The 27,540-nt window shown below is 36.0% G+C and overlaps 1 protein-coding gene across 5 annotated transcripts in view; it reads right to left on the bottom strand.

Annotated features, from left to right (window-relative positions):
* Window positions 1-2,736: 2,736 nt before the first annotated feature.
* YWHAZ (tyrosine 3-monooxygenase/tryptophan 5-monooxygenase activation protein zeta) overlaps window positions 2,737-27,540 on the bottom strand; it is a 32,640-nt gene continuing 7,836 nt past the window's right edge. For all 5 annotated transcript variants that reach the window (XM_057734188.1, XM_057734187.1, XM_057734186.1 and 2 more), the window contains 4 exons: window positions 8,989-9,112; window positions 7,500-7,663; window positions 7,325-7,420; window positions 2,737-5,244 (listed from right to left, as the gene is read on the bottom strand). In XM_057734188.1, the coding sequence (XP_057590171.1) occupies window positions 5,185-5,244; window positions 7,325-7,420; window positions 7,500-7,663; window positions 8,989-9,112 (444 nt within the window). In that variant the 3' untranslated portion in view covers window positions 2,737-5,184. The remainder of the gene's footprint in view (window positions 5,245-7,324; window positions 7,421-7,499; window positions 7,664-8,988; window positions 9,113-27,540) is intronic.

The raw sequence follows: 27,540 nt of genomic DNA on the forward strand, positions 1-27,540 counted from the left end.
GCCTCTTCTCGTGTATCTACTGATCAGATATCTCTTCCATAAAAATGCATGTTCAAAATCTTTGTTCATTTTTCTATTTTTATAATTCTTTATATATTTATACCAACTTTTTGTCCACTAGGTTGTCTTTTCTCAGTTCCTTCTTTCCCCTTCCAGATATAAAAATTTCCATGCAGTTCAATTTATATTAAGGTTCATATATTAAGATTCTTGAATTTACATAATTTTTCTAGTTGTTTTGTGTGTCCATCTTAAGAAAGATCTTTCCTTACAAACTTCAAAGCCAGCAAGTTACCCACATACATCTTATGAACACTCCAAAGTTTGCTTTTAAATCTTTCATTTTTCCGTATTTGATTTTTGCCACACCTTGTGGCTTGTGGGATCTTAGTTCCCTGACCAGGGATTGAACCTGCATCCTTGGCAGTGAGTCCTAACCAGTGGGTCACCAGGGAATTCCCTGGATTTGATTTCTGTGCATGGCAGTTCAGAAAAACAGCAGAAATGACATTCATTAAAAAAAAAAAATCCATAAAAAATCTGTTACCTTTCTCCTCTTGACACACTGGAAGTTCTGAAGTACCTGTTCCCAAACTAAACCAGGGTCATTAATGTGAAAAACCTGTTATGACAGGTAAACTTTATCTGTAATTAATCTCTGTTTGGGAAACACGATCTGTTGAGCAGATCCACAAACTTTTGTTTTGCAGACAGAAGTTCTCAGTTTTAGAGATAGCTTTTATTTTGCGGGCGGGGTCAAAATGGTTTTTCATATCCTTGTTTTCCCAAATATTACATGTTTCTTCTCCTCCTGCAGATTTCAGCAGTGTGGACACTAAGTTACAGCTCATGAACTAAACTTATACCCCTGGGATTTAACCTAAGAAATTAGAATCCCTGAGACTGGGTGCTGGGAATAAATGCTTTAAACAAGGTCCCCTGATTTGAACAAGAGCACTAAAAGTGAAAGCCACTTGCCTGTTATTTAGAAAGCAGAGCCTTCTTCTTCGTCCTACACTCTGAGTTCCTCACTTGTGACTGCATGCAAGTTGTCTAAATTCTCCTCCTGTCTTGATGCCTTTGTACATACTCCATTGGATACCATCCATTCTGCAAGTCTTGACTCAAACATAAAGCTTCTCTGAAGAGTCTTTAAACACTCAGAACAGTGGCTGGCCCTAACCTACCTCCGATAGTATTAAAAAATGTAAGCACCTACTGAAATGTTAAGTTTTAAAAGTTCTTGAATTGGAAACGAATTTACTACTGACAAGTCTTCAATTAACATTAGTTCAGTCTGGGCTTTCAGAAATTTTACGGGACTTATAAGAAAAAAGCACTCATTATCAACTGAATCCCTGCATCACCTAGGATTGATAATAGCTGTGCCTAGAATTATATGCATTCAATACATTCTTAGTTTCTGCATCCAAAAGACACACATGCTTGCTTTAAAGGCAGAATAGTTGGATATTCTTACAAACTGAGTAATTATGGTACACAGGTCAGAAGCAGATGTCTTCCAAACAGTTGGTCTACCATCAAGTTTTGCTATTCAAATTAACTTTCAAGTGTTGAAATACTTGGGGGTTGACAGTCATATATAAATAGACTTCAAAGAACCCGTCAGTAGCATAACCAGACTTGGATGTACACAAGCCACATTTTTAAGGTTAGTTTTCAGACTTTTCAAGCAGATCTACCACTGTGACGGGTTTCTTGAATACCATTTCATCATCCAAGAATATCAGTTTCCTTAGAGGCCTATTGTAAAGTTTCTAAAAAAAAAAAAAAAAACCCTACAAAGAATCAGCAGTATCTTATGTTTAGGTCTCCAGTCTTTAAAGGGCCCAGTCTAACACTGTAAATATTTCCATTCCACCACTGTAATTTCCTATATATGACCAAATATAATAAACAATTTATTTCATGATTCCTTGACCTTTACCTACAGGTAAAGGTGTGTATGTCTGAGCACACAGCACCAGTTCCTCACATACTGCAGGCTTTCATGCAGTGACTATGATGTACTTGCATCCGGATAGACTGCTATCTTCTAATAGAGACATAAGCCATTTAAATGTTGCCACCACCGAGAAGTGTCAAATTCTTAGATTTGCATTCAGTCAACTAAAGATTTTTAAACATCTCACCACTGATAGAGTTTCCAAGTTACTCAATCAAGTTGAGACCTAACCACAAATAAATTTCAGATTACAAGTTGGCCTTAACTAGTTTTAAAATACACTCTGGGCACTGGAGGACTGGTGACTATTTTTAGGGACGACAGGAGGGAAAAATGAGCTCCCACAGTTACTAAACCACTTGACGTTACATCCTTTTAATCCTCTTTTACCGCACACCCCCACCCCAATTTTGATCTTTATGGCATGAAAAACAGAGCTATTAACTGGGAAAGCCAAGACCATAGGCCAAACTGGCAGCAAAATCCATCCTTTTAACAGATGACACTGCTGCCCACTCTCAAGGCATGACTCTGAAGTGGGTGTATATACATGTAACTCCAACACCACACACACCAAATATATTACACTGTTGGAATCTCCAAATTTCTGAAACTGTTGACAAAAACAGACATGAAGCCTGAATTTGGGGCAATTTAAGAAATGTTATAAAAAAATTTATTATTCGAATCTCAAAGGCAAAAAAAAATCTCAGGTTGGAATCTTCCTTTATCTACTGGGCACTACTACGTAGAAACATTAACAGCTAATATTAATGAAGTACTATCACAATTTATTTCAGAATCAAACTAGTTTAGTAGATGACTGAGGCACATTAATAGACAAATGAGACAAGCTTTAGATTTTATTTATAACTTAACTGAATAAGATCCATCTCCTCAGTCTAACTTCATTTTCTGTAGCTATAAAATGATTATTTCACGTCCTTGGCCTGGGGGTCAGGAGAAATCAATAGAAAAAGAAAAGATCTGTGAGTGAAGATGCATTATTATGTTGTCCCAAATGCATAAGAGATCTTCTTTTCTTAAAAAAAAGACCCCAAGGCCTCCATTGCACTTTTATTTGAATGTAATATTTGGGACAACTGTCCCAAAGGGCTGATATTTCCCAATTTAATCTAAGGTCATAATAAAACAAGCAACAAAACAGAATTTGGGATTTCAGTTTCTCACCCTTATCAAGACTCACTGCCTCCCATCATCAGTATTTATTGAGCATTTACAGTGTACTAGGCACAATAGAACATACAGAAAACATTGTCCCTGCTCTCGAGGAGCTTACATTCTAAAAAGAAAAAAAAGTACACCTCCTTTAAAATGGTATTTTTGTTTGGTGTTTTCTGCAAGGTACTGAGGAAATAGCTTGTAGGGTGAGCTTTGGGTATAACTTAGCCCCATCATTATTCAAAGAGAGGAAGAGGAAGGATTTTAAAAGCAAAGACAATGACAGACCATTCGGGGTAGGTAGGGTTTATAGAGAGATAAACACAATCTCATCAACTAGAGAGAGATTTGCTGCAGTGAATAGGATGAGGGAAATAGTTTGTGGGATGCAAGCAAAGGAAGCAGGGTATCCTTAGACACTGAGTGGAGCCAGAAAGATCATGCGGCCTTTTCCCCAAGTACATGGCCACCAAGTAGGAATGGTTGGTGACAAGACAGAAGGCTTAAAAAAGGTAATCCTGTGCACCTGACGAATAGAAAGAATAAAGGATCAAAATTGAAGGCAGGCTATAAGAGTATCAAGAAATTCTTAAAAACAAAACCGATTTGGAAGCACGAAACTTACAGTTAATGCTACCCAATGTTATGATGGGCCAAGAACATTGTGGCTTCCTAAGTTAGAAAATGCCATATACCAAAATTTTAAATGGAACACATTTTTTTTTTCAATCAATCCCCCCTGCCTCTGAAAAACAAAAATTTTTTTTTCAGGGGGAGGGAGGGAGAATGGGACATGGTTGGGAACAGTAGTAGTTATCTTAGTAGTTATTTTGTTGTTATGATAAAACTTTGTATTCAAACTTGGTAAAAGCCCATTAGCTGCCAAGAGGGAATAAGGAATAAATTTCCAAAAATGTACAATTTTCTTTAGAGAAGTTTCAGAACCAAAAAGACTTAATTTACATGAAAAGCTGTAGAGAAAGTAGTTGAAAAGTCCATTCATAAAACTTTTATTCCACTTACATGAACTTAATACACGTGTTCTTAACAATTATGCTTGGATTGTTCATGAAAATCTCATAAGACATTAAACAAAGCTAGCCATCATCTCAAGTTATTTCCCTGTTAACTATTTTTACAGCACATGCATGTTAGGCAAGTATCAAAAAAAAAAAAAAAAAAACAAAAACAAAAACAAAAATCACAAAAGCAAAAAAAAAAAAAACAAAAACAAAAAAACTAAAAAAAAGTTAAATACATGGGTTTTTTTGTTTTACTGCTGCGCTTGATATCCATGAAGTAATGAATAGCAAGCAATTCATTTTTACTGCATCTTCACTTGTACATTTGTTCTTAGGTTGCCTAAAACATTTAAATACAAATAAAATGAGTGTAGCAAAAATAATGAAAGCAAGACAGCAGGTAACTTTACAAATAATGGAATGTGAACCGTTTCTGCCCTTATCCAGAGTAAATTGGGTCACAACTAAAGGAACACTTCTGTAGCTGTAGTCAGTGGTATGCACACTGAGACCGAGTATGCCACAGATAACACATGGTTTAACATGTAATATCCATGGGATATCCATTTCCACTACAGCCTTGTAAGTGCTCCAAACCTTAAAGTACCCACAACTACACCTGTGACTGGAACCAATGATCCCTTTTATTCCCCACCAGGACAAACCAATATGTAGGCAGTTTTCTTTGCTTAGACATGGAAGCAGTTTTAACACTGGCCCTTGTGAAGCCACAATGTACCAAAAGTACTATGCCAAACATTTATAACTTGTATAAAAATTCCACATCCCCATATTGGCCACCTCAAGATGAAAACAGATAACTCCCTAAATGTTAACTGGCTCTACTCCCCTAATATTAAACATAAAAACCACATGGGAAATATAGAAATTCAAATAGAAGTAACATAAACCTGTCATAAATCGTAAACAAAAAACTATTTGTGGAACAGCATGGATGACAAATGGTCTACTGTGTAAATTTTAGAATGAGGCAGACAAAAGTTGGAAGGCCGGTTAATTTTCCCCTCCTTCTCCTGCTTCAGCTTCGTCTCCTTGGGTATCCGACGTCCACAACTAGTTTAAAGGGGGGAGGGAGGGGAGAGAGAGAGAAATTTTAGTATATTTCAGTTAAAAAAAAACAAAAACAAAAACACCTTAATATATACACGAAAGTACCAGAATGTAAGCAGTTTTTGTTGGAAGGCTTTGTTGAAATTAACACAACACTGTAAATCAACTACACTTCAATAAATTTTTAAAAACGACATAAAACACCTCAATATAATACATTTAATTCCTCCCTAATCATTCTGTAAGCACAGTTAAGTACACAGCAGAGTTGACTTCAAATAAAGTCAGATACAGAAAATTCTTGGTTATTCACAGATGGCAAAGAAAAACAAAAAATCATAGAAGTGCTACAATTCTAAATATCAATAGCTATCAGAATATAGACTGTCCCCAAAAGCCCCAGTGAGAGACGGATGTATAATTTTAGTGCAACTAAACCAGAATCATCAAATTTGGTCCATGCTCAAAGAGCTCATGCTGCCTACCTTCCGCTGGTAGACTTTAGACTCCCACTCTAAAGAGAATCTCACACTATGAAATTGAAGACCCAGGATCAAATCTGAACTAAAATACATATTTAACTTATCTAACATCTTTAGAAAAACATATCTTTGTGACTTTGTCTGCTTCAAAATAAATAGCTGAACACAAAACAGTACAGTCAGAACCAAATCTTCTAAGAGGTAAAAACTGAATTGTCCCATAGTGGTAGGACTATGGAGTCGATTAATTTTTAGATTAATGTTATAGGTTTTCAGCAGGTTAAAAAGATGATTTCAAAATTATCTCAGCTGCTTCAAATATTAACATTTTTTTTAAACAAGTGTTAGCATTCAATGATTTTTAGAGGTAGCACTAAACTATAATCTTCATTCCTAGCTCTTTATCTGGCACATGGCAGATACTTGATACTTGTTTCACCCAAGCCTAAAAACTTCAAATTTAATATTTATGTTAAGAAGAAGAATGTGAAAACCTATGGGACCAAGGGGACACATCAACCAACGGCATTATGTAGACTACTTGGATCCCAATGCAAATAAAAAACTGTTGGAAACAAACAAACCAAAAAAGACAACTGGTAACAATGCTAGAAATTTAATATTGTTAAGGAATTAGCTTTATATTCTTTCAGTGTGATACTGGCACTGCGGTTTTGTTTGTTCGTTCGCTTTAGTCTGGAGTCTACCCAAGAAGGACAATCATGACCTGCCACAGTAAGTCATTTTTTTTTTTACTAAGAGACTAGGCAAAATAGATGTCCACTTGGCCTCTGTGAAGTATCTGAAATTTATAACTAAAGTTATTAATGCCCTACCATAGCTACATAAATATAGAGGCAACTTTATGGTCACCATTTTTAATGGAATTTGAATATGAAGAGAACTTAAGCGTATGTCAGACAATAAAAGCAAAAGTCTTCTGTGACTAAAATGGAAAAAACAGAATCACCTATATTGAAATGAAAAATAAAATGGCTTATGAAATTAAAAGTCCAAACCCATGAGTTACAAAATTATTTTAAAAACCAGAATTTTAACAATGGGTATATGTAACTAATGAAAGGGCACATTTTTAGTGATTAGTCTAATATTTCAGTTTCTGTAAGATGGTTTTCATCTTCATCATAGTTTTAAAAGCAGATAGGAACTTAAATGAAAAAAAAAAGCAAATATCAAAATAGAGTGAGACATGAATTTTTCATTTCCAGTGTATATAAAAGTTGTTTACACCATACTGTAGTCTATTAAATATGCAACAGCATTATGTTTTTAAAAACCAATGTTCATACCTTACTAAAAAATATTTTATTGCTAAAAAAACACTAATCATCAACTGAGCCTTCAGCAGGTGAACTTTTGGCTGGTGGAGGGTTTGAAACACTGAAAATTACCAAAATATGGCTCAGAGACATGAAGTGAGCAAATGCGTTTGAGAAAACAGCACCCAAAGATGTGCTCAACCCAGGGTTGCAACAAACCTTCAATTTGTAAAACTTGCACTAGGTGGGAAGTGCAATAAAAGAGGTATGCCTATAATCTCTTCATCATGTTAACCATTCATGATGCTGTTAGGTACTTACTGTCAAGTTGTCTCTCAGTAACTGCATTATTAGCGTGCTGTCTTTGTATGACTCTTCACTTAATGTATCAAGTTCAGCAATGGCTTCATCAAATGCCTAAGATAAAAAAAATACATTTCAATGCTCAAATAATGATGATTACTAAATTTCCACATAATAGGTAAAAAATACATACTGTCTTTGCAAGAGAGCAGGCTTTCTCAGGGGAGTTCAGAATCTCATAATAGAACACAGAGAAGTTAAGGGCCAGACCCAATCTGATAGGATGTGTTGGTTGCATTTCCTTTTTGCTGATTTCAAATGCTTCTTGGTATGCTTGCTGTGACTGATCCACAATCCCTGGATAATAAAACGCACCAAAATATATCGATAAAGTTTGCACTTCACCTTCACCCCTCAAACCAAATCTTTACCATCCAATAATAAACTCTGAAATATTAAGCTGTAGCAATCTTAACTAAGGCTCCTAAATAAATAAATAAGTAAGCTTCTCCTGGAAAACTACTTAGCCACTGATCAACATCAAGACAAAAATAACTCTGTAACCATCTCGGTACTATTTTTAGTAATTAGTTTGTACTGCTCTATAGTTATGTTGTAACCACTATTTCTTAAAATTGTGAGGAAACATTCCTACATATAAAATTGACTTGTTAGCAAGCACATATTTTAGAATACCAATTATCAGGCAGAAGATATGAGGGTGAGTCAAAAATTATCCGCACTCTGGTTATATTAAAACTTCTGTTGGCAGCACTGTCTTACCAGCGTTTTCCATTCAAGACTAGTCTCCCCAGTCACTGCTGTGCAGGTGTGAACATGTTACATCAGTTCATTTGTAAGTGTGGTGTGAGCAAAAATGGATGCCCCACTTATGATCTGCACAAAAGAGCAGCATGCAAGTGATTCGTTTTTTACCGTCTGAGGGTGTACTTGGTGCTGCTCTTTATCGAAGACTGTGCAGAGCATGGAGAAAAAGTGTTTTGTTGCGAAAGAAGTGTGTATGAATGGTTAGAGAAGTTCAAGGAAGGTCGCACAAGGGTTAGCCATCAAGAAAGAGCTGGATTCACCTCTGATGAAGTGAAGACAGCGGTGCATTCATGGCTTGCAGCTCAGCCTAAAACATTTTTCAATGAGGGAATACAAAAGCTTGTTGACAGATGGACAAAGTGTATTGAAAAGCAAGAAGATTATCTCAAAAAATGATGTATTTGTCTTTTCTAAAACTTAAAATAAATTCTACAGCCAGAGTGCAGATAATATTTGACTCACTCATGTATGTGGTTGACCCTTGAACAAGAAGGGGTTTAGGGATGCCAACTCTTCATGCAGTCGAAAATCTGAGTATAATTTTATAGTTGGCCTTTCACGTCCAACCTTGGATCATGCAGTACTGCAGTATTTATAGAAAAAAATTCCTGTGTAAATGGACCCGCACAGCTCAAATCTGTGTCCCTCAAGGGTCAACTGTTTAGTCTCGGGACAAGAAAGGGAGGGAGGGGGGGTGGAAGGCAGGAAGGAAGAAAGAGAAGTCTATTATTGCTCTTCATTTAATGCCCTAAGTAATTAAAAGAACAACAAAACAATTCTCTACACTTCAGAAGAGACTACTTTCGTATTATATTATTTTATAAGTGTCCAGCAAATAGGTTGAGGCAGCATACCTTTCTTGTCATCACCAGCAGCAACCTCAGCCAAGTAACGGTAGTAGTCTCCTTTCATTTTCAAATAGAAGACTTTGCTCTCTGCTTGTGAAGCATTGGGGATCAAGAACTTTTCCAAAAGAGACTTGAGAAGAAAAAAAACAGCCATAATAAGACTAAAATATTTAAAAAACTGAAAAAACCTGTATTTCTTAAGAGCATACTACAACCTAAGTTATAAAACTTTAATATCCAGTCACTGCCAACAATACAACTTTTGAATGCAGCAGGCTCACAGATTTGTGGTTTAAAAGCAGAATGCTTTGGACAAGCAATATTTAAAATTTGAAATTAGTGTTCAGCTTTTTAAGGATGAAATTTGAATACTGGTCTCTCCCCAGTAGTGCTCTCAATTTACATGATGATAAAGACTGCATGTTTCAATCAATGTGAAGCATATAATATTTTATTACGTGTTATTATGTTTTATTACTATATTATTTAACAAAACGGCAAACTTTTCATTTTCAAGGTAGTCATGACACTAGAATGGAAAGAACATAAGAGGTTAACCTTTTGGGACTCTGGAGGAATATATGATTTAAGCAGAAACTGTTAATATGATAGACACTACTAGAGTCCATGACAGAGGAAGCAGAATGAAAAGAACAAAACTTCATTTATGAGATTAAAATTAAAGTAATACCTCACAATAGTAAAAGCCTGTTCAAAGTAAAAGTTTTATTTTTCCTAACTAATCAAGACACTGGTAGGAGTATGAGAATTAAAGATCTGAACAGTAAATCTTTAGTTTCATTAAAGTCATTTTCGGCTAATAAGATACATGTTTACCGATCACCCCCAACTAGTAAAACTTCATCCATCCCATATACTTCCGTCCCAAACTATAACAATCTAAATTAAGTAAATCCTAACATGCTAATAATTACATTCTACAACTGATTTAAAGAAAAACATGATTCTACTGTATTAGGGAGCTAAGGCACAATACACTAGTGACTGTTTTTAAGGGGGAGAAGGATAATATTCCAGTTATAGAACTAGGCAATTCTTTTTTTAAATACTCCACTTCTTTCTACTAAATACACTCTAGGAATTAAGATGAAAGTCAATTTTCAACTGGGCTTAGCCCCAAACAAGTCTTAATTTTTACAAGGAAAAGGGGTATCTAATTCTTGGTTTCTACGCTTCTGGTAGTCAGACAGTGGTTTAGTGTATATAGCACCCACTTACATGCCAAACAGTCTGAAAAATGCTTTTAAATAATAACTCTAACTTTGTAATGTTTACCCCATTATTATGTTCCAAATGGCGAGTTGGTAAGTAAGCTTTAACCCAGCTTCTTCCCACTTTCTACAACTTAAGACAACAGATACCCAGATGAAGTGGGCAGTTCCAAGCTGGCAGTAGGACCAGGTTGCAATGCATTACAGGAAAGGGTTGGAGGTGAGAGAATTCAACCTGAAATGTTTCCTGTGATTATTAACTGATATTTGAAACCACTGGCCTGAAATCAGAAAAGCACTTTGGTTAGGATAACAAATTCGTATTACACCACACCCAACGATCTCTCAGCTGCAAAAGTCTTTTGTCATTCATTCACTCATTCATTCATTTAAATTTTGAGGCAGCTTCTAGCATGAAATCTCACTCAAACTGCAATAAAGGAATCCTCTTGGCCAGGAAGACCACTGCTTCCTCCGAAGAAGGAATGCCTACAACCTAAGACTCGGCAACATTTAAAATTCCCGCCGTTTTGTCCTTTAAACACCATCATCGTCTTTGATGCATGAACACTCTGTGAACACTATGGCTGCTCTTTGGGGATCTGCCTGAACAGCAAAACACAGCTGCATTTCATATAAGTGTGTGTGTTTTTCTTTTTTTAAACTTAAACAAATGACGAGGCCTTTCCAAGTTTTATATCTTAATACAAAATGCATTATTCATTCAACTATGGGAGACAGTATAGCATAATTGCTTTGGAGTCAGTCTAGGTTTAACCTGTGGCACTCCACACTTGGAAGGATAAATTCCACTTCTGATTGGCTAGGCTAAAGGTTAAGCTATGAAGTCTAACTAAAGAAAAAGTGTATTGTGATTAACCAGAATTCACAAATAACTTCAAATTAAATAGCAGGAAAAATATATATAAATCTAAAGATTCCATATACAATTCAATTGTGAACTGCTCTCTGACTCATTTATGTATATTTAAGATTATACAGGGGCTTCCTAGGTGGCGCAGTGGTTGAGAATCCGCCTGCCAGTGCAGGGGACACAGGTTCGATCCCTGCTCCAAGAAGATCCCCCATGCTGCGGAGCAACTAAGCCTGTGCACCACAACTACTGAGCCTGTGCTTTAGAGCCCGTGAGCCACAACTATTGAATCCACGTGCTGCAACTACTGAAGTCCACACGCCTAGAGCCTGTGCTCCGCAACAAGAGAAGCCGCAGCAATGAAGAGCCCACACACTGCCAAGAAGAGTAGCCCCTGCTCACAATTAGAGAGAGCCCGTTTGCAGCAGCGAGGACCCAACACAGCCAATAAATACATAAAAAGATTATACGAAGAATATTTTCAAATGAAAGAAGTGACAACAAGTAAAAGCCTAACCATGAAATCAATTCTCTACCTAGGCATTTCCACTTCATATTTGACTGCTCCAACATATTTTTTACATTCATTTATTCTCCAATACTTCAATGGTACTGTGCTAGGCACTGAGAATCGCGAGCAAGACAGCCTCTAGGTCTGAGGATAAAATGTCTAGCAGGGAAGACAACAGAAACTAAGGATAACACTGCCTCATCATGTCCTTCATTTTTCAATGACTTTTATCTAACCTACTGTATATATGTAGATGAAGGCCACAGTTAGTTAAGGGTGAATCACTTAAAATGTAAAAATTTGAAGTTACATCTGAAAACTTGTAGTATTTATTTAAGCAAGGTGTCAACAAATGTCATGAGAATTTGTAATCCATCTTTTATGAGTAGTAACTTCTGTATTTCTAAAAACCGCTGTTTTACATTGGGGTAACTCACACTGAGAATTTTTAAATTAGCAATTAAGCACCTCTTCCCCCAAGATGAACACTGAATTTAGCCACAACATCTGATTAAAACATAACAATAATAAAAACTACTCGAAAGCTATTAACCAGAACCTACAAATAACAAGAAGGCAAGATAATGGTAGTCAGGCTGCTTATTGGCCTAATGATAGACCAAAAGTACCAAGTATCAACAGTGGCAAAAGTTTCTGGTAAAATGCTGACTACAAGAAGTTGAAAAAGGCAAACTTGTCGCATTGTACCCATTAAATAAATATGTGCAGTTCTTTGTATGTCAATTATACAATATATAATTATTGAAGTATACCTCAATAAAGCTGTTAAAAATAAAAGAAGTTAAGAAAGGGATGACAAACTTTTAAAATCTTCTGATGACATAAAGGTAAGAACCATTAAGATTTAAAAAAAAATAGTAAGAAAAACTGGACTGAAGACTAAATTTAAATTTGGTTCAAAAAGCTATCTATGAAAGAACCAAATTGTAGTAGACTCTCCAAAGATGGCCTCCACCAATTCCCCTACCATCTCTGTTCATGTATGCCACTCATCCTGTCAAGAGGTGGAATTCATTTCCTTTCTCCCAGAGTTCCGGCTAACTTTGTTGTCTTGCTTTCACCAACGCAATACGGTGAAAATGGCTCCTGTTTCCAGTTCTAGCCCTAACCCTTAAGAAGACTAGCAGCTTCTTCCCCTTTTGTCCTCTTGAAGCCCCAAGCCAGAATTAAAAACAAAACAAACTATCCTGCTGGAGAGACGGGTCAAGTCAGCCCCAGTTATGGGTCATGTTTAGTGAAGCCATTTGGATATTTCAGCTCCAGCTGAAGACAGCAATGAGTGACCAAAGCCAACGCCATGTGAAAAACTGTCCTAAAGAATCCAGACAAGCCACAGAGTGACAAAAAATAAATCACTGTTTTAGTTTGATCGGTTTGTTATACAGCCAATAGACAACTGAGAAACATAATAAAAATGTCATTTCAATAATAAACATGACATTTTTGACAAAATTAAGCACTTCATGTGGATCAATCTGATCCTTTCATAACCTTAACCTATGAGGTACAAACTACAATTATCCCCACCTCATAGAAGACGACGAACAGGGCCCAGCAATGTAATGTGCTCAAAACCACAGTTAAGTTGAGAAGGTACAACTCCAACTAGGAAATCTGACCTGTTCTACGTTATTCTGTTTTCTCTGGCTCAGCAAGATATGCCTACTAAGAAGGAGAATATGATTCCAAAATATTAATTGAAACCAAAATTAAGGATGATGATTCAGTTCTACACTGTGCTGAGGAAAGCAAATCTAGAGTATACTGTTCCTTTAAAAAGAGGGACTTTCCTGGAGTTCCAGTGGTTAAAACTCCATGCTTCCAGTGCAGGGGAGAGTTGGATCCCTGGAACTAAGATCCCGCATGCCACGTGGCACCCCACCCATCCAAAAGCATCAAGACAGACTTTGAGAAACTGGAGAGTATCCAGAAAAGCAAGAGTGTTGATGAAAACTGGAAACAATCATGAAAACTGAAAGAATATGACATGAATAGCTCCAGAAGACAAGACTAGTCAAATTCAGGCAGAGGCAGATTTGTGCTCAGTATGAGAAAACTTATGAAACAAATTTGGAATAGGCCACCTTGTCAGATAGCAAGTTCTACTCTTCTTACAGAGATTTTAAAGAGAAATGAGAAAACCACTATTTTTTTAGAGGAGACTCACAAATAGGATGTGGTCTCATTCAACTCTAACATATGGAAGATATAATCACTACAGAGGTGATTAAGTATGTAAATTTATCAAACTGACCAAAGAAAGATAAAAGTTCAATTTTCCAGATTTAAACACCAGAGGAGAAAGGCAATATAAGGAGAAGACCATGAAGGAAATAAAAACAGAGGGGAAAAAAAGGAAGCAGTGCTTACCAGAAAGCAGCAGTGACATGAAAAACTGGAGAACAGAAAATGAAGAAGGAAAGAATAGCAATTTTCAAAACATACAAGAACTTCAGAGAATATCCTGAGCCAAGTATACAACTTCCTATACTTCATTCATGTGCAGAAGTACAGTGAAGGTGATGACAACTCTGGGACATAGCAAGACTCTGAATTTAAAAGGAGACATAGCATTAATATAAGGAAAGAAGCAAACAAGGTGTCACAATTTCTACTTATAAAATGAAGGTTAGAGGTTAGGCTGACTACTCATGAACCTTCCACTTGTAAAGTTTTCCATATAACACAGTACACTGACTTTCTAATCTAAAAGTAACTTATAAAAGAAAAGGATTTTCAGGTCAAATACAAACTTTAATAACATCTTACACTCAAGCACTTCACTGAAACTACAACGTTAATATTGAGCTGATCTCCATTTTAGCCAGCCAGAGAATAAAATAACATGAAAGAGCACATAGCCTGGAGTTAGTACCCACTGCCCACATGTACATTCCATTGGTAAAAACAGACACTTGTCTGCATTTAAGAGGGAGACTGGGAAATTTGGTCCAGCTGTGTGCAGACGAAGAGGGGAGCCTCAGTTTTAGTGAACAGTTTCTGATACACAACTGAAGGAACCATTTTTCCTAGCTACTGGTATTGATTATGAAATTGAAAAGTAGTGAAAATGAAAAATGGGCCATTATGAATTTTTTGTAGAAAAAATTTAAAAGCTGAATCTTTTTATAATCACTACCTATATGATTTTTTTTTAATTTCACACCAGCATTATATGCTAAATATGAATGTTAAAATGTTATCAAACAACAGGGAGGGAGTAGTTTCTTGTCTGAAGAGTGGTTGTACTATATATAGTATCAATATGAATCTTGCTGAAATAGAATTTGATTTAGATTCACAGTAGTTCCTCAAGTAGTTAAAAAAATCTGTTTTTGATAACAGCTACTGTCTTTTAAAGAAAATCATGGCCATTTAAAAAATACCTAAAATTAATCTGAATGAGAGTTAATGCATATTCTGACTTTATATACAGTAGTTATCCCAATAACGTTAAATGGGGTTGGAAGCATGAAGCCCACATCTGAAATGTCTCTGTAAATGGTTCATAATCCAGAGCTAAATACATGATACAATTCTGGAGAGGGTGCTAAACCTTAACCTAATCAATGGATAAATTCTTTAGAGCTCAAGATTTTAGAGTTAAAAGATTTTTTTTTTTCTCTACAGCATCATGTACAATTAACCTCTTCGGTTGTAAAAACACTTATGGGGGTCAAGTAATGACTTTTTTTCCCCCAAGCCAGTCAATTTACCCAGGGTAGAATATATTAACAACAGTTTCTAATACATGCCTTGATCCAAAGTGGTCTACATAACATCAATGCTTTGACTTCGCAGTGTATTAAAATTAAGGACCTACATAAACTGACAGGTATCTAGTTCTGACTGCCCTTGAGGTAGGCTCAACCTGCTGCCACTAGGAATTTACATAAACATTCAATTCTAACTGTGGTCACATACTTCTAAATAAAAGGTTTGTAAACTGAAAATCCATCTCTATTCTAGGAATATATCTCTCTTACTGTCCTTCAGTATGATTACAGCTTGGAAATGAGAAGAGTCAAACATCAAATCTGTAGGAACAATCAAGACTAGAAACTACCTAAAACACCAAAACTGCAGCCTGAGCTGGTGGCAAGGACCTAATCTCTGGGCATCTAAGCATTTCTTACAGCAACAGCTTGGTATAATAGAAACAGTATAAACTAAAATCAGGCAGACCTTAAATCCCACTCTAATCATTAACTTTGAGATCCTGGGCAAGTTCATCTCTCAGACCCTTAATTTTCTCATCTATAAAAAAATTAAATGAAATTTAATTTTGAAAAATGATTTCTTTTTTAATAAAAAATATATGTATAAATGATTAAAATGAAAATCTACTTCAAAAGGCTGCTTTGAGGTCTAAATGAGAGTCTAAAACAGGAAAGCACCAATCACAGCTTCTGAAAAAGTATGTACTCCACTCAGATATAAGACATGGTAAGACATGGTGATCTCCACATCCAAAAATCTGCTTTAGTGCGCTTATACTCTCAATTTTAGGACTTTACTTTGGGTTCAGTAATGAAAAATTTGTATATCTAATTAAGAGTGGTGAAGTAATGAGCAAAAAAACTTTCATTTAAAAACAGAGGATTAGGAATTCCTAGGTGACACAGTGGTTAAGAATCCGCCTGCCAACCCAGGGGACATGGGTTCGGTCCCTGGTCCAGGAAGATTCCACATGCTGTGGAGCAGCTAAGCCCGTGTGCCACAACTACTGAGCCTGCGCACCACAACTATTGAGCCCATGTGCCGCAACTACTGAAGCCCACGTGCCTGGAGCCCGTGCTCTGCAACAAGAGAAGCCACAGCAATGAGGAGCCCGTGCACCACAACGAAGAGCGCCCCCCGCTTGCCGCAACTAGAGAAAGCCCATGTGCAGCAATGAAGACCCAATACAGCCAATAAATAAATTAATTAAAAAAAAATAAATAAAAACAGAGGATTAAAGACGGCGGGGCCTCATTGCCTGCTCTGGGCTTCCCAGTCTGCTTTTGTGGCGCCTCCTGAAGGTCCTGGTAAAAGAATAAACTGAAGTAATAACAGCAAACCAAAAAAACAAAAAAACAAAAAACAAACCCACAGGATTAAATTATATCAAAGTACAAAAAGACAAAGTAAACATTTTCCGTTAGTACTTATTCTTTTTACGGCAGACTTGTAAAGGGCACAAACTATGGAAATATTGCTTACTACCTAAGTTCAAATCGGAGTTCACTGCTTACTAGCTATGTCAACTTGACAAAGTTCTGAAATTTCTCTGGGCCTTAGGTTTCTCATCTGTAAAAGAGACAGAAAATAGGTGTGACCGCATGAATCCCCACAACAGAACTCCCAGGGGTCCACGGATCACTTTTAAGAACTGTTGACTGATTTAAAGTAATCTGTACCCATCTCCACCTTTCAATATACCTAGCTCGAACACTATGTTCTCCTTCAAGCTGATTCTCAAAAATATTCAGTTTAGTCTACATTTTCTGTATATCCCGGGTCTGGTGAAGAGCTTTCAACTGAAGGAAAAACAAATGGAAATATTCTAACTTCTGTCAATATCAACAATGGACTAGCTAAATAAATTTTTACACTCATAAAACACTATACCAACATTAAAAAGAATGAGGTGTGTGCCAATATGGAACGAAGCATAAGATATACATCAAAGTGTTGTGTGTGTGGGTTCAACTTACAGAATAGTTTGCATATGATCCTACTTGTGTATTTCTTCAAGGACAGAATTGTTGGCATGGGCACTGCAAGTTCCCAAAAGGATACAAAAAAGATTAGGGATTACCTCTGAGGAAGTGGGATGATGTCAAAAGTTTTATTTAACTGTATATCCTATGCTCTATTAACATCTGTCATCCAGAGCAAGTACAATTTAAAATAAAATCATGATTTTGCACCTTCGACTTTCCACATATGTATTCGTAACCTACTTATAGGCTCCTTAAAGACAAATGTTTTGCACATATCAGGCACTCAAATATCAAATCCCCAGCTTCGTTTAAACATAACAGAGGAAACTTAATCTTAAAGGAGGAAAGCCTAGCATCGTGACGACTATCAAGAGTTCACCATCTTAACCAAACTTCTAAGTGGTTAAAATATAATAAAAATTGAGGTTGATATTATAGGTTAGATAACGAGTATTTTGTTCAAAGAGGAAAAACAAGGTTCTGCTTCTTTTAAAGACCTAGAAATTGCTCAAAAATGACAGATGTTTGGGTGCTATACTAATATTAAGCACATATATTCAGAAACAGTAGCCAAAGGGCAGGCTAGGTACATCCTAATATGCTTTCAGGACCTCTGGATAAGCTCCAGGTACTATGTAATGACTCCAGAAGGGCAACTAAGGGAGACAGACAACAACAATTCACCAGAGATAGGGTGCGAGGACAGTCTGAAGCAGCAAGGCAGAGTAAATTTGTTTGGGAGTTTCAAACACAAAATTATGACTCACCTCCTCATTCAATCTTGTGTTTTACAGTAGCATTCATTTCAAAACCTTCCTTCCAAATTTCATCCTAGGAGAGCTTCTCTAACACAATGAACACTTCCCACCCCACCACTATTCTTCAGATTTTCTTTAAATCTGAAGTCGCTTTTCCTTTCCCTTCTTTCTTAAATGGGAATCAATGTATAGACTGAGGGTCCTAAGACTAAACTTTAAAAAATTAACAAGAACCCACTGTGAAGTGTTTATATATTTATTTCAGCCCTAAGGAATGACCACCTGCCACTATGCACTCAAATTAAATCACTGTGATTTAATCACAGGCTAGGGGCTGTGATTTGGCTTGTCAATTAGAATACATGAAGCCAATTAATGAAAATATATTTCCAAGGAAAATTACAAGTTATAGAGCTGGCATATCTTCCCCTTTTCAAAAAAGTAATCCATTCATTATAAAATGACATAACCCATTTAGAAAGGACTTTGGCAAACTATATTTAGTTCTGATCTTTGATAAAGTCATCATACTTATGAGGGATCTATCTTAAAAAAATTTTTAAATGATACTTTTATACCACAGGTGTTTTCTGAAAGAAGTCCTCACTGCTGTTTAAATTAGAAAATATAAGGTCCTATCTAAAGATAATGGTTCGGTAAACAGAACAACAGCATGTGTCCCTTAATATGATGCACCAAGGAGGGCATAGTATCATTTCCAGAAAAATTTCCCCAAAATGCACAATCTAAATTCACAGGAGGGATCACCAGACAAAACCAAATTGAGGGATATTCTACACAACAACTGGCTAGCACTCTTGAAAAAAGTGGCAAGAGCATAAAAGGCAAGGACAGAAAAACTGATTCAGATTAAAGAGGAGTAAGGAGACATGACAATGATATGCAAGCTGTGATCCTGGATTGAATTCTGGACCAGAATTAGGCAATTATAGTGATATAATTTGTAAGTGCTACAGGTTATATAATAGTTTATTTCATCCATTAATTTATTGATTTTGATCATTACACTGTAGTTACACATCCTAATATTTGGGGAATCAGGTAAAGGATATATGGGAAAATTTGAACTTATTTCAAAATAAAAAGTTAAAAAATAAGTGGTTAGAAAGGCAGTTTAATTACCATATGTAGAAGAGGCTATTTTCCCTTTTGCTTACTTAATATTACAATTATTACATAAAAGTAAGTTTTAAAGAAAAACCTTCTTAATAGTAATTATTTCTGGAAGAAGGCATTATCAGTGAGTTTTGCTCTCCACCCTTATACCCTTTTTGTGCACATCTGTTTTTTTCAAATTTCCTTATTGGGCTGGTAACACTTGTACTTAGGAGAAAAACGTCACAAAAATAAGTGATGCACTTGTAAATAAAAATATGAGGGGTGGAGAGGAAGTTGCCATTTTGTCTTAGAGAGTATTTCAACAACTGGTCATACTGTTAAATAATATACATTGAAAAGTCACTAAGCAAATAGTAAACAGTTCCAGAATATCAAAGCAAAAGAATCAACCTCTAATGAGACACTTACGGATTTTAATTTGAAAATATAGCTAGGCAAACCTTTGACTTGACTTCACCAAATGTGTGCATTGGAAAGACCAAGCCTCCACAACCCATTCCTCTGTTTTAGACTGTACTATCATGACCCTCTTCCATGAACACAACAAAGGAAAAAAAGGTCAGGATATACATATTACGCTTTCATACCAATCAGGCACAAAAAAATGCCAATGGCTGAAATGGAAAAAGGTGCCAAGAACTTGAGGCACAAGGCCCTCGAGTGTGATTCTTGTTATTTTCATTTAAGTACAGAATACTAAAACATAGTCTTAAACTAAAGCCATCACTTCTAATGAAATTAAACAAAATGGTAATTTTTCCAGTTGCAAGATGGGATTTAACCTTCACCAAAAAACACTTCTAACTTTTCTAATGTCCAACTCATTAAACAATTAAAATACATGAAATTCCAATGCAACAAAAATTGGGCACTCCTTGCAAATTAAATACAATAGGATCTCTCCTAGATTAACAAAACATGAATACAGGTCAAGCAACGGGACAAAGTCTTATTTTGCTGCAGCTTCTTGACCTGTGAAAATGCAAAAGCTAGGGGAGATGCTTCTTCAAGCCTCAAATCCAGCAATTCTATAAAATCCACCTCCAAGTTTATTTTATTATTCAATTTAGACACTCAAAAGCCCCACAAAATATCATTTAAAATAATATCCTCAATATAAAATTTAATTCAAATTCTACAGCACAGTGTAGAAGTTCAAAATTCTAGTCTTGCACAATTTCCTGGTACACAGAGAGTTTTCCCTGAACTTTCACTTTATTCTGTAGAGCCCCTCAGACTTTTATCATTCTTAAAGTCTCAAAATTCTAAAAAGAAAGCAGCTATTTTTCTTGTAATAGAGGCCCATTAATTTGGAAATTATTCTCTTACTCCCTCTTGTGGCTGGATTGCCTGCCTTTCTTTCAACTGCAACTTCACCAGTTGCTTCCAAAAGTGCTCCACCAACACTGCAAATGAATTAGATGGTGTCAAGAACTAATTTGGCAGGTATTTGCAGACTTTCTGACTTTTTGTGCACTCACCTTTCTGTGCAATGTTGGCACAAAGTAAAATTCTAGGTGTTCTATAAATAATAAGGTCATATAGATATGAAGGGACAGAGCTGCTTAACTTCAAGGATGGAATCACAGAGGACTGACCAGTCATGTAACTGAATGCATTTTCCATTAATAAGAAATAGATGGCAAATCTGCACTAACTTTTAAAATATCAACAAGGAATTTGATAAAGCCAAGATACATCATTCCCCGGTGTTTAAGAAAATGTCGAAACCAGCCTAAAATTTCATCTTAATTCCTGTTAAAAGCCAGAGTAGTTGGTTCCGATTTTACCGAAAATGAAACAAAAGATAACCACATAAAAACTTGATGCTGATAGAAAGCCCGGAGTGTTCTAAAATTTTTTTAAATTAATGTTTTAGTCATATTCAAAATGTACCTCCTAAAGATTAAAAGTAAGATGGTGAGAGGTACCCAAAAGAACTTATTGAGCATTAAGTGATAACTGCTAAAAATGCCTCTCACACTAGGGGGCTTTCCTTCTCCCCTTCCCCAGAGCCCTTTTAAAAGTTGGCATTAATGTTGACCTGTGCTGAAGTTTCTCACAAATCAAGGCCCCATTTCCCAATATTTCTATCACAAAAGCATTTTTTGTTTAAAAAAAACCCTCATTTTTAATAGTGTTTTTAAAACCTGCACATACACATTGCGAATTATGTGTAATTCCCTAGTGGGACCAGATTTTATCACAGCCACTTTTAAAAAAGTATGTTGAAGACCAGCTCTTCTGAATTTGACCAACACACAGTACTTTGTCCTCCAGGTTGTTGAGATTTTTTTTATGAGCAGAGGTTTTTTATATTTATTATGTTTTTCTGTATAGCACAAGGCTTATAAAATAGCAGGTAATCAATAAATATTAAATTTAAAGTTTAAGCAGTTTATTAAAATTCTCTTAAATTTAATTCAAAATTAAATCAAGCCACAATGAATGATATCAAAGAAGCACAAAAGGTAAGCAGTATATTTGCTATTTATTATTACCACAGGGAAGTATTAACTCTATATAAGATATCTCAGAGTTGGATGCTATTATTATTTCCATTTTGAAGATGTGGAAATAAGAGTCACAGAGATGTAATACTTGCCCAAAGTCATAAAATGAATAAAAAAAATTCAAACCCCCAAAGTCTGCGTAGTCTGTGCTAGGTTATGTCACCCCTTTAAAGTAAAGTAGTACACATTTTAGTTTATTTTTTAGAACTATTACACAAGATCATTCTTCTAGTCTTAACCCTATGATCCAATTAAGTCTGATGATAATCCTCTCTTATCAAATGGAAACTATCAAATGGGAAACTGAAAGGAAGTCATTACTGTTAACAAAGAGCATGAACTGTTTGATGTCATATTTCCAAACTTCTAAACACAGTAGTAAAATACTCGTTAAATTACTGACTTGAGAACTTGCTTCTTGTAAGTATACTACTGTCTACCTATATACTGTTCAACTGTCAATTTCACAGAATCACATTTTAAACGTAATGTGTTTTGAGTAGGATTTTCATCAAGTGTCCCTTGGTTGAATGTGGTCCAAGTATTCCTTTGAAATTCTGGGCAATGGTGTTTAATATGTTTTAAGAAGCAAAAATAATCATGAGCTGACAATTCATGAGTCTTGGGTCAATGAGAGAACTAGGTCTTTCTCAGAAACACATTTGTATTTAATCACTTAGATGAGAAACATTCAATTCACCACTGGGTTCCTTTCTAATACTAAGTAAAAAAATTTCCTAGATCCCGAATCTTGTTTGCAAGATGGAAGTTAACCTCCACTAAAATATTACTACCTTCTCTAATGATGTCCAGCTCTTTAAGCAATTCAAATAAATGAAATGCCAATACTACAAAAAACTGCACCTTTTTTAGGTTTTAAAAGAATGAACATGTATACAAGTCAACCCACTGGTCAAAGTCTTAGTTTGACTTATTTAACGCTATAAGATTAACATTTGACTGATCTTACTTCGCCATCCTACCTATAACTAATATCATTGTAACTGTATTTTTATTTGGGGGAGAAGGGAAGAAAGCTCACAAATTCTGTCAAAAGAAACTAAGAAAAAGCTTACATGCTGAAACCTTTCAGTTATCTATTCTGGTACAAACAAACTTGGACGTGCCGTATAACGGGACCACACTGGTAACAAGTCAGATGTATTCAACCACGCTTTGTTGTGCCCAAGATCCACACTACAGCAAAAGAATGTCAACAGAAAAAAATTAGTGAAATCTGCCAAGATATGAGACTATTTTATATCACGTTACTACTTACATACACTATGCCTTATCAGAAAATGCAAAACTATATCAATGACAAATGGCAACTGCTACTGCATAGCAATTTTTACAGATACAAGTTTTTAATCATTATAGGGAAATGCTCACTAGAGAATAAATGGAGAATGACCTGTTGCAAAGAAATGTACTTAGTACAATGGGAACTGATAAGAAAGTGGTGGCTAAGCATGCCATTTCTCCCAAGCTAAATTTAAATTTGTGCCACCTAAATATTAAGCGTATTATATTCCTTCAGCATACTTTACAAATTAAATACCACAAATGTCAATAGTCCTGTTTTTAAGGGGAATGAAGAAAAAGAGCCAATCCTCTACAGTTCAAAAACAATGTAGACATCAAAACTGAAATGTTATAGGGGCTTCCCTGGTGGTGCAGTGGTTAAGAATCTGCCTGTCAATGCAGGGAACATGGGTTTGATCCCTGGTCCAGGAAGATCCCACATGCTGTGGAGCAACTAAGCCCATGCGCCACAACTACTGAGCCCATGTGCCGCAACTACTGAGGCCTGAACACCTAGAGCCTGTGCTCCGCAACAAGAGAAGCCACTGCAATGAGAAGCCCACGCACCACAATGAAGACCCAATGTGGCCAATAAACAATAAAGTTCAAAAATATATATATTAAAAAAAGTAAAATAAGTTATAAATCAGAGTAAAATCCTCAGGCCATAAAGATGGGAATTAGCAATGACTTGTGTCAGGCACAGTAAGACCAAACTAGAGCCAAAGACTTTATACAGGGTATTTTGGGGAAAGACTGAACAAACGGATAGAAAGAAAGTACTGATTTATAAAAAGGTAAGAGTAAGAGCTGTCTGTATGTAGCACAGAACTGGGAAAAGAACAGTAAAGATAGCAAGTCCAAGTGAATGACCACCACTAGCTGTAAAAGGTTTACAATTTTGCTTCTCTCCACTAAAATTAGGTCAAGTTTATCCTTACACCATCACTTTCTTGCCAATATGCTTCTGAGTGGGACAGTAAGAGGCAGAACTACTACTAACTAGTACAATGGCGATGGCAAATAATCCAGTGTACTACCCATGGGACTGTATCATACAAATGAATATCAACAATGTAAAGGGTTGAGAATCTATGATATAGGCAACACAGCAATAACTTGCTCAGAAAATCAAGTCAAAGTTGAGTCCATGATGTCATTTTGATCAAGTCTAGAATATGTGCTAAAAATTAAGAGGTGAGAAAGGATAGGTGGTTTCAAAAGGAAGATGAACTCTTACTTGCAGCATACTGAAGTTGACGGCAATTCTAAATGCCCTAATGAGCAGTGTTTATTCTCAATATAAAACCATAATAAAGACCGAGCCATGGAAACCAGGATGAAATTATAATAGGGATATCTCAGGAATTCTACAAAAAAAATTCCAAGGCCTATCAGAATTTCAATGGACTACTTTAAGCTTTTTAACTTAGCTGACATCAGAACATCCATAATTTTGACTTTTAAAAGATTTCTCATAAACATTCTTCAATATAAATGTGCCAAAGATCACCTATTTTGGAACAAAAAACTTGTGGTCAAATTAATCTAAATGGTCCAATAACATTTAATTCAATATTATAAATGAACTATTTCATATACTGGGCTCCCTCTATGTGGCAGAACCAGTCATCAGATATGAAAATAAGTATTATATTCATGTCGCAAAAAACCCCTTACGTCTCTCACAGGTTAAAGCCCTAATTCCAAAAGCAAAAACCCCAAGGTTAATGTATAAATGGTGATAAACTATGATGGAGGGCACTGAGAATCTATTTCTGATATTAATAAAAGAAGAAAGTTAGTCCAAAGAACAGAACCAGATTATCAGAAATCAAAAAAAATGGTCAAGTCAAAAACTCTGATTTTCTTTATAAAAGCAGAATTATTTTTGCAGGTCTATCAACACACCTTTTAAGAGGCAAAAGTCTGGTGTGATTTCCTTTGCCTGAAGTTTTCACATGGCCATTAAGTCCCACATTCCTTAATTTATAACACAGTAGATTCTTCATAATTAACCAGTACACCTCTTCTCTTCTTATTTCATCTCTTACAAAATTACTGGAAAAGGTTTTTAAATAAAGCAATGTGCCCACCTACTGTTCTGATAGAATGAACCATCACAATTTGCTGGATTAACCAAATCCCGCTTGACTAACAGACTGGCTTTACGCTAGGCCTTTCATTCCTAAGTAAACATCAATGATGCCCATGACTGGGCTAAATACTTCAGATAGGTTTTCAGCTACTCTCTGGAATCCCCTTCAGCTTCTATCAGCAGTTATATCCTTATTAAGAGTCCCATATTTGTTCCTCAAACTATGTCATTATACTTGGCTATAATTACTTAAAATGGTGTTACTTAAGTGTTATGAAACGTAGTATGAAAAGAAGTGTTCCTATGAAAATTAAGCTAAATGCTTTGGAACGATTAGTTTTTAAAGGACAGTCACACACTCTCAACACACATACCACCTGAGTTATTCAAACTAAAAGATTAGAAAGACTGCACATTTCTAGGATTCTGAACTGATTACTCTTCCAGCTTTTAAGTGCTCACTCTACTAGGCAAACTCAAACTGCATTCTATAAATGATGCATCTATTTTAGGGGTGTCTTAGTAAATTATTTCCAAACTGTGGATCTATGCCCATTCAAAGAAATATCTTAGCCCCACATTAGCAATGGGCAAATGGACATAAACATCTGTTTTAATAAATGTTTAGACCAAGTATGATCACATACTTGAACTACTTTCCAGTTAATCAACTAACTTGGATCTTCTACTGTACCACTATTGAGGTGTTACCAATAAGATTTCTTTATTGATAAAGCTGGGTTTTTAGAAGAAAAAATGAAAAGCAAAATTACTCTTGGTAAGCTATTACTACGCTAAGGTAGCTTTACTTCCCACTCCTTTCTAATTCAAATGCCTCTGCTAGGGCTGAAAAGAATTTTTTCCTCTTTCCTGGGCAGATTAGAAGAGTTGAAGAGTTCCTAAGTGTGCATGTTCCTTCTATACGTTAAGATTTTATTCAGGTTTTTGCTTTAATTCCAGTTGAGTCCTTTAATCTTTTCCTCTTAGTTCACTTTTTTTTAATTAATTAATTTATTTATTGGCTGTGTTGGGTCTTCATTGCTGCACACGGGCTTTCTCTAGTTGGGGCGAGCGTGGGCTCCTCACTGCTGTGGCTTCTCTTGTTGCAGAGCATAGACTCTAGGCACGTGGGCTCAATAGTTGTGGCTCATGGGCTCCAAAGCACTGGCTCAATAGTTGTGGTGCACAGACGTAGTTGCTCCGCGGCATGTGGTATCTTCCTGGGGCAGGGATCGAACTCATGTCCCCTGCACTGGCAGGTGGATTCTTAACCACTGAGCCACCTGGGAAGCCCAGTTCACTTTTAACTATTTTCACAACTCATGTAATCACTAAAAATCTCTAGGTCATCTATCTCTTCCTAGAACAGGCAGGAAAGACTTAATTCTTATCTAAGTATTGCTATGCTGAAAAACGATAGGTAACCTGTTGCTCTTGATCAAGTTGTCATTCTTCCCCTCTCCACCAAATGGCAAACACCTACCTTTCCATTCTTTGTTCCTTTATTTTCTTTTATTTACACTTCGTACACCTCAGACTTCCCAAATATACAAAATACCTCACCAGGGTCAATATTTAATGGCTATCATGAAAACCTTTTTTAAAAGACTACTGAATTTTATTACCCAAAAGACGATCCAATGTACTCCTTCCTGGAAGGGACTGTTGCTACCCACTATGTCACATAAAGTCTTTATACTTTGAAACATACCAAAAACAGTTATTTGACAAAAACATGTAAATATATACAGTTGTGAAAATGAATATAACACTGCAGAACTCTTTTGAGAAGCCCTTATTCCAATAAATGAACTGCCTAGTGATTTTCAACTTAAAACTCTATATAGCAGTTTTTAAAGGCCAAGACACGTATTTATACATTACTGACTGGGGGATTTTTGCAGAAACTAATACCTGTGGCCATAATACGTCTCTGGTCAAAAATATTAATATATTCAGACTAGGAAGGACCCCAAAGCTGCCTGGTTTCCTAGCTTGCTCTTAGTTAATGGCAGTTCTTTGAGCTGGAGATAAAAACCAGTGCCCAGCAACCACACCTTAAAAACCACACCTTAAAAATGTAGAGAAGCATAATAAAATGGAACTCAGTCAAGTTAACTGAATCACACGACTACTGTTGCCAGCTGTTACAAATGGCAGACTCATGATTTTACTGATTTGTGTCCTAATAAGGAAAGGAAGCCATTCTTTACCCTATTTAACAGTGGCTTTCAATTTTTAAATGAAACCTTTGAAAATGTGCTGGCAAGTATAGGCCCTCTGCCCTAGAAAAATACACAATTTTTAAGGCTTCTTGGATCTTTTAAATCTCATTCTTGGACTCTTGAGTTAAGAGACCTCTATACTATTAGAGGCAGGTGTGTACTATTGTCACTGCTTT

Source organism: Hippopotamus amphibius, chromosome 5 (assembly GCF_030028045.1).
Source record: "Hippopotamus amphibius kiboko isolate mHipAmp2 chromosome 5, mHipAmp2.hap2, whole genome shotgun sequence".
NCBI classification, from domain to species: Eukaryota; Metazoa; Chordata; class Mammalia; order Artiodactyla; family Hippopotamidae; genus Hippopotamus; species Hippopotamus amphibius.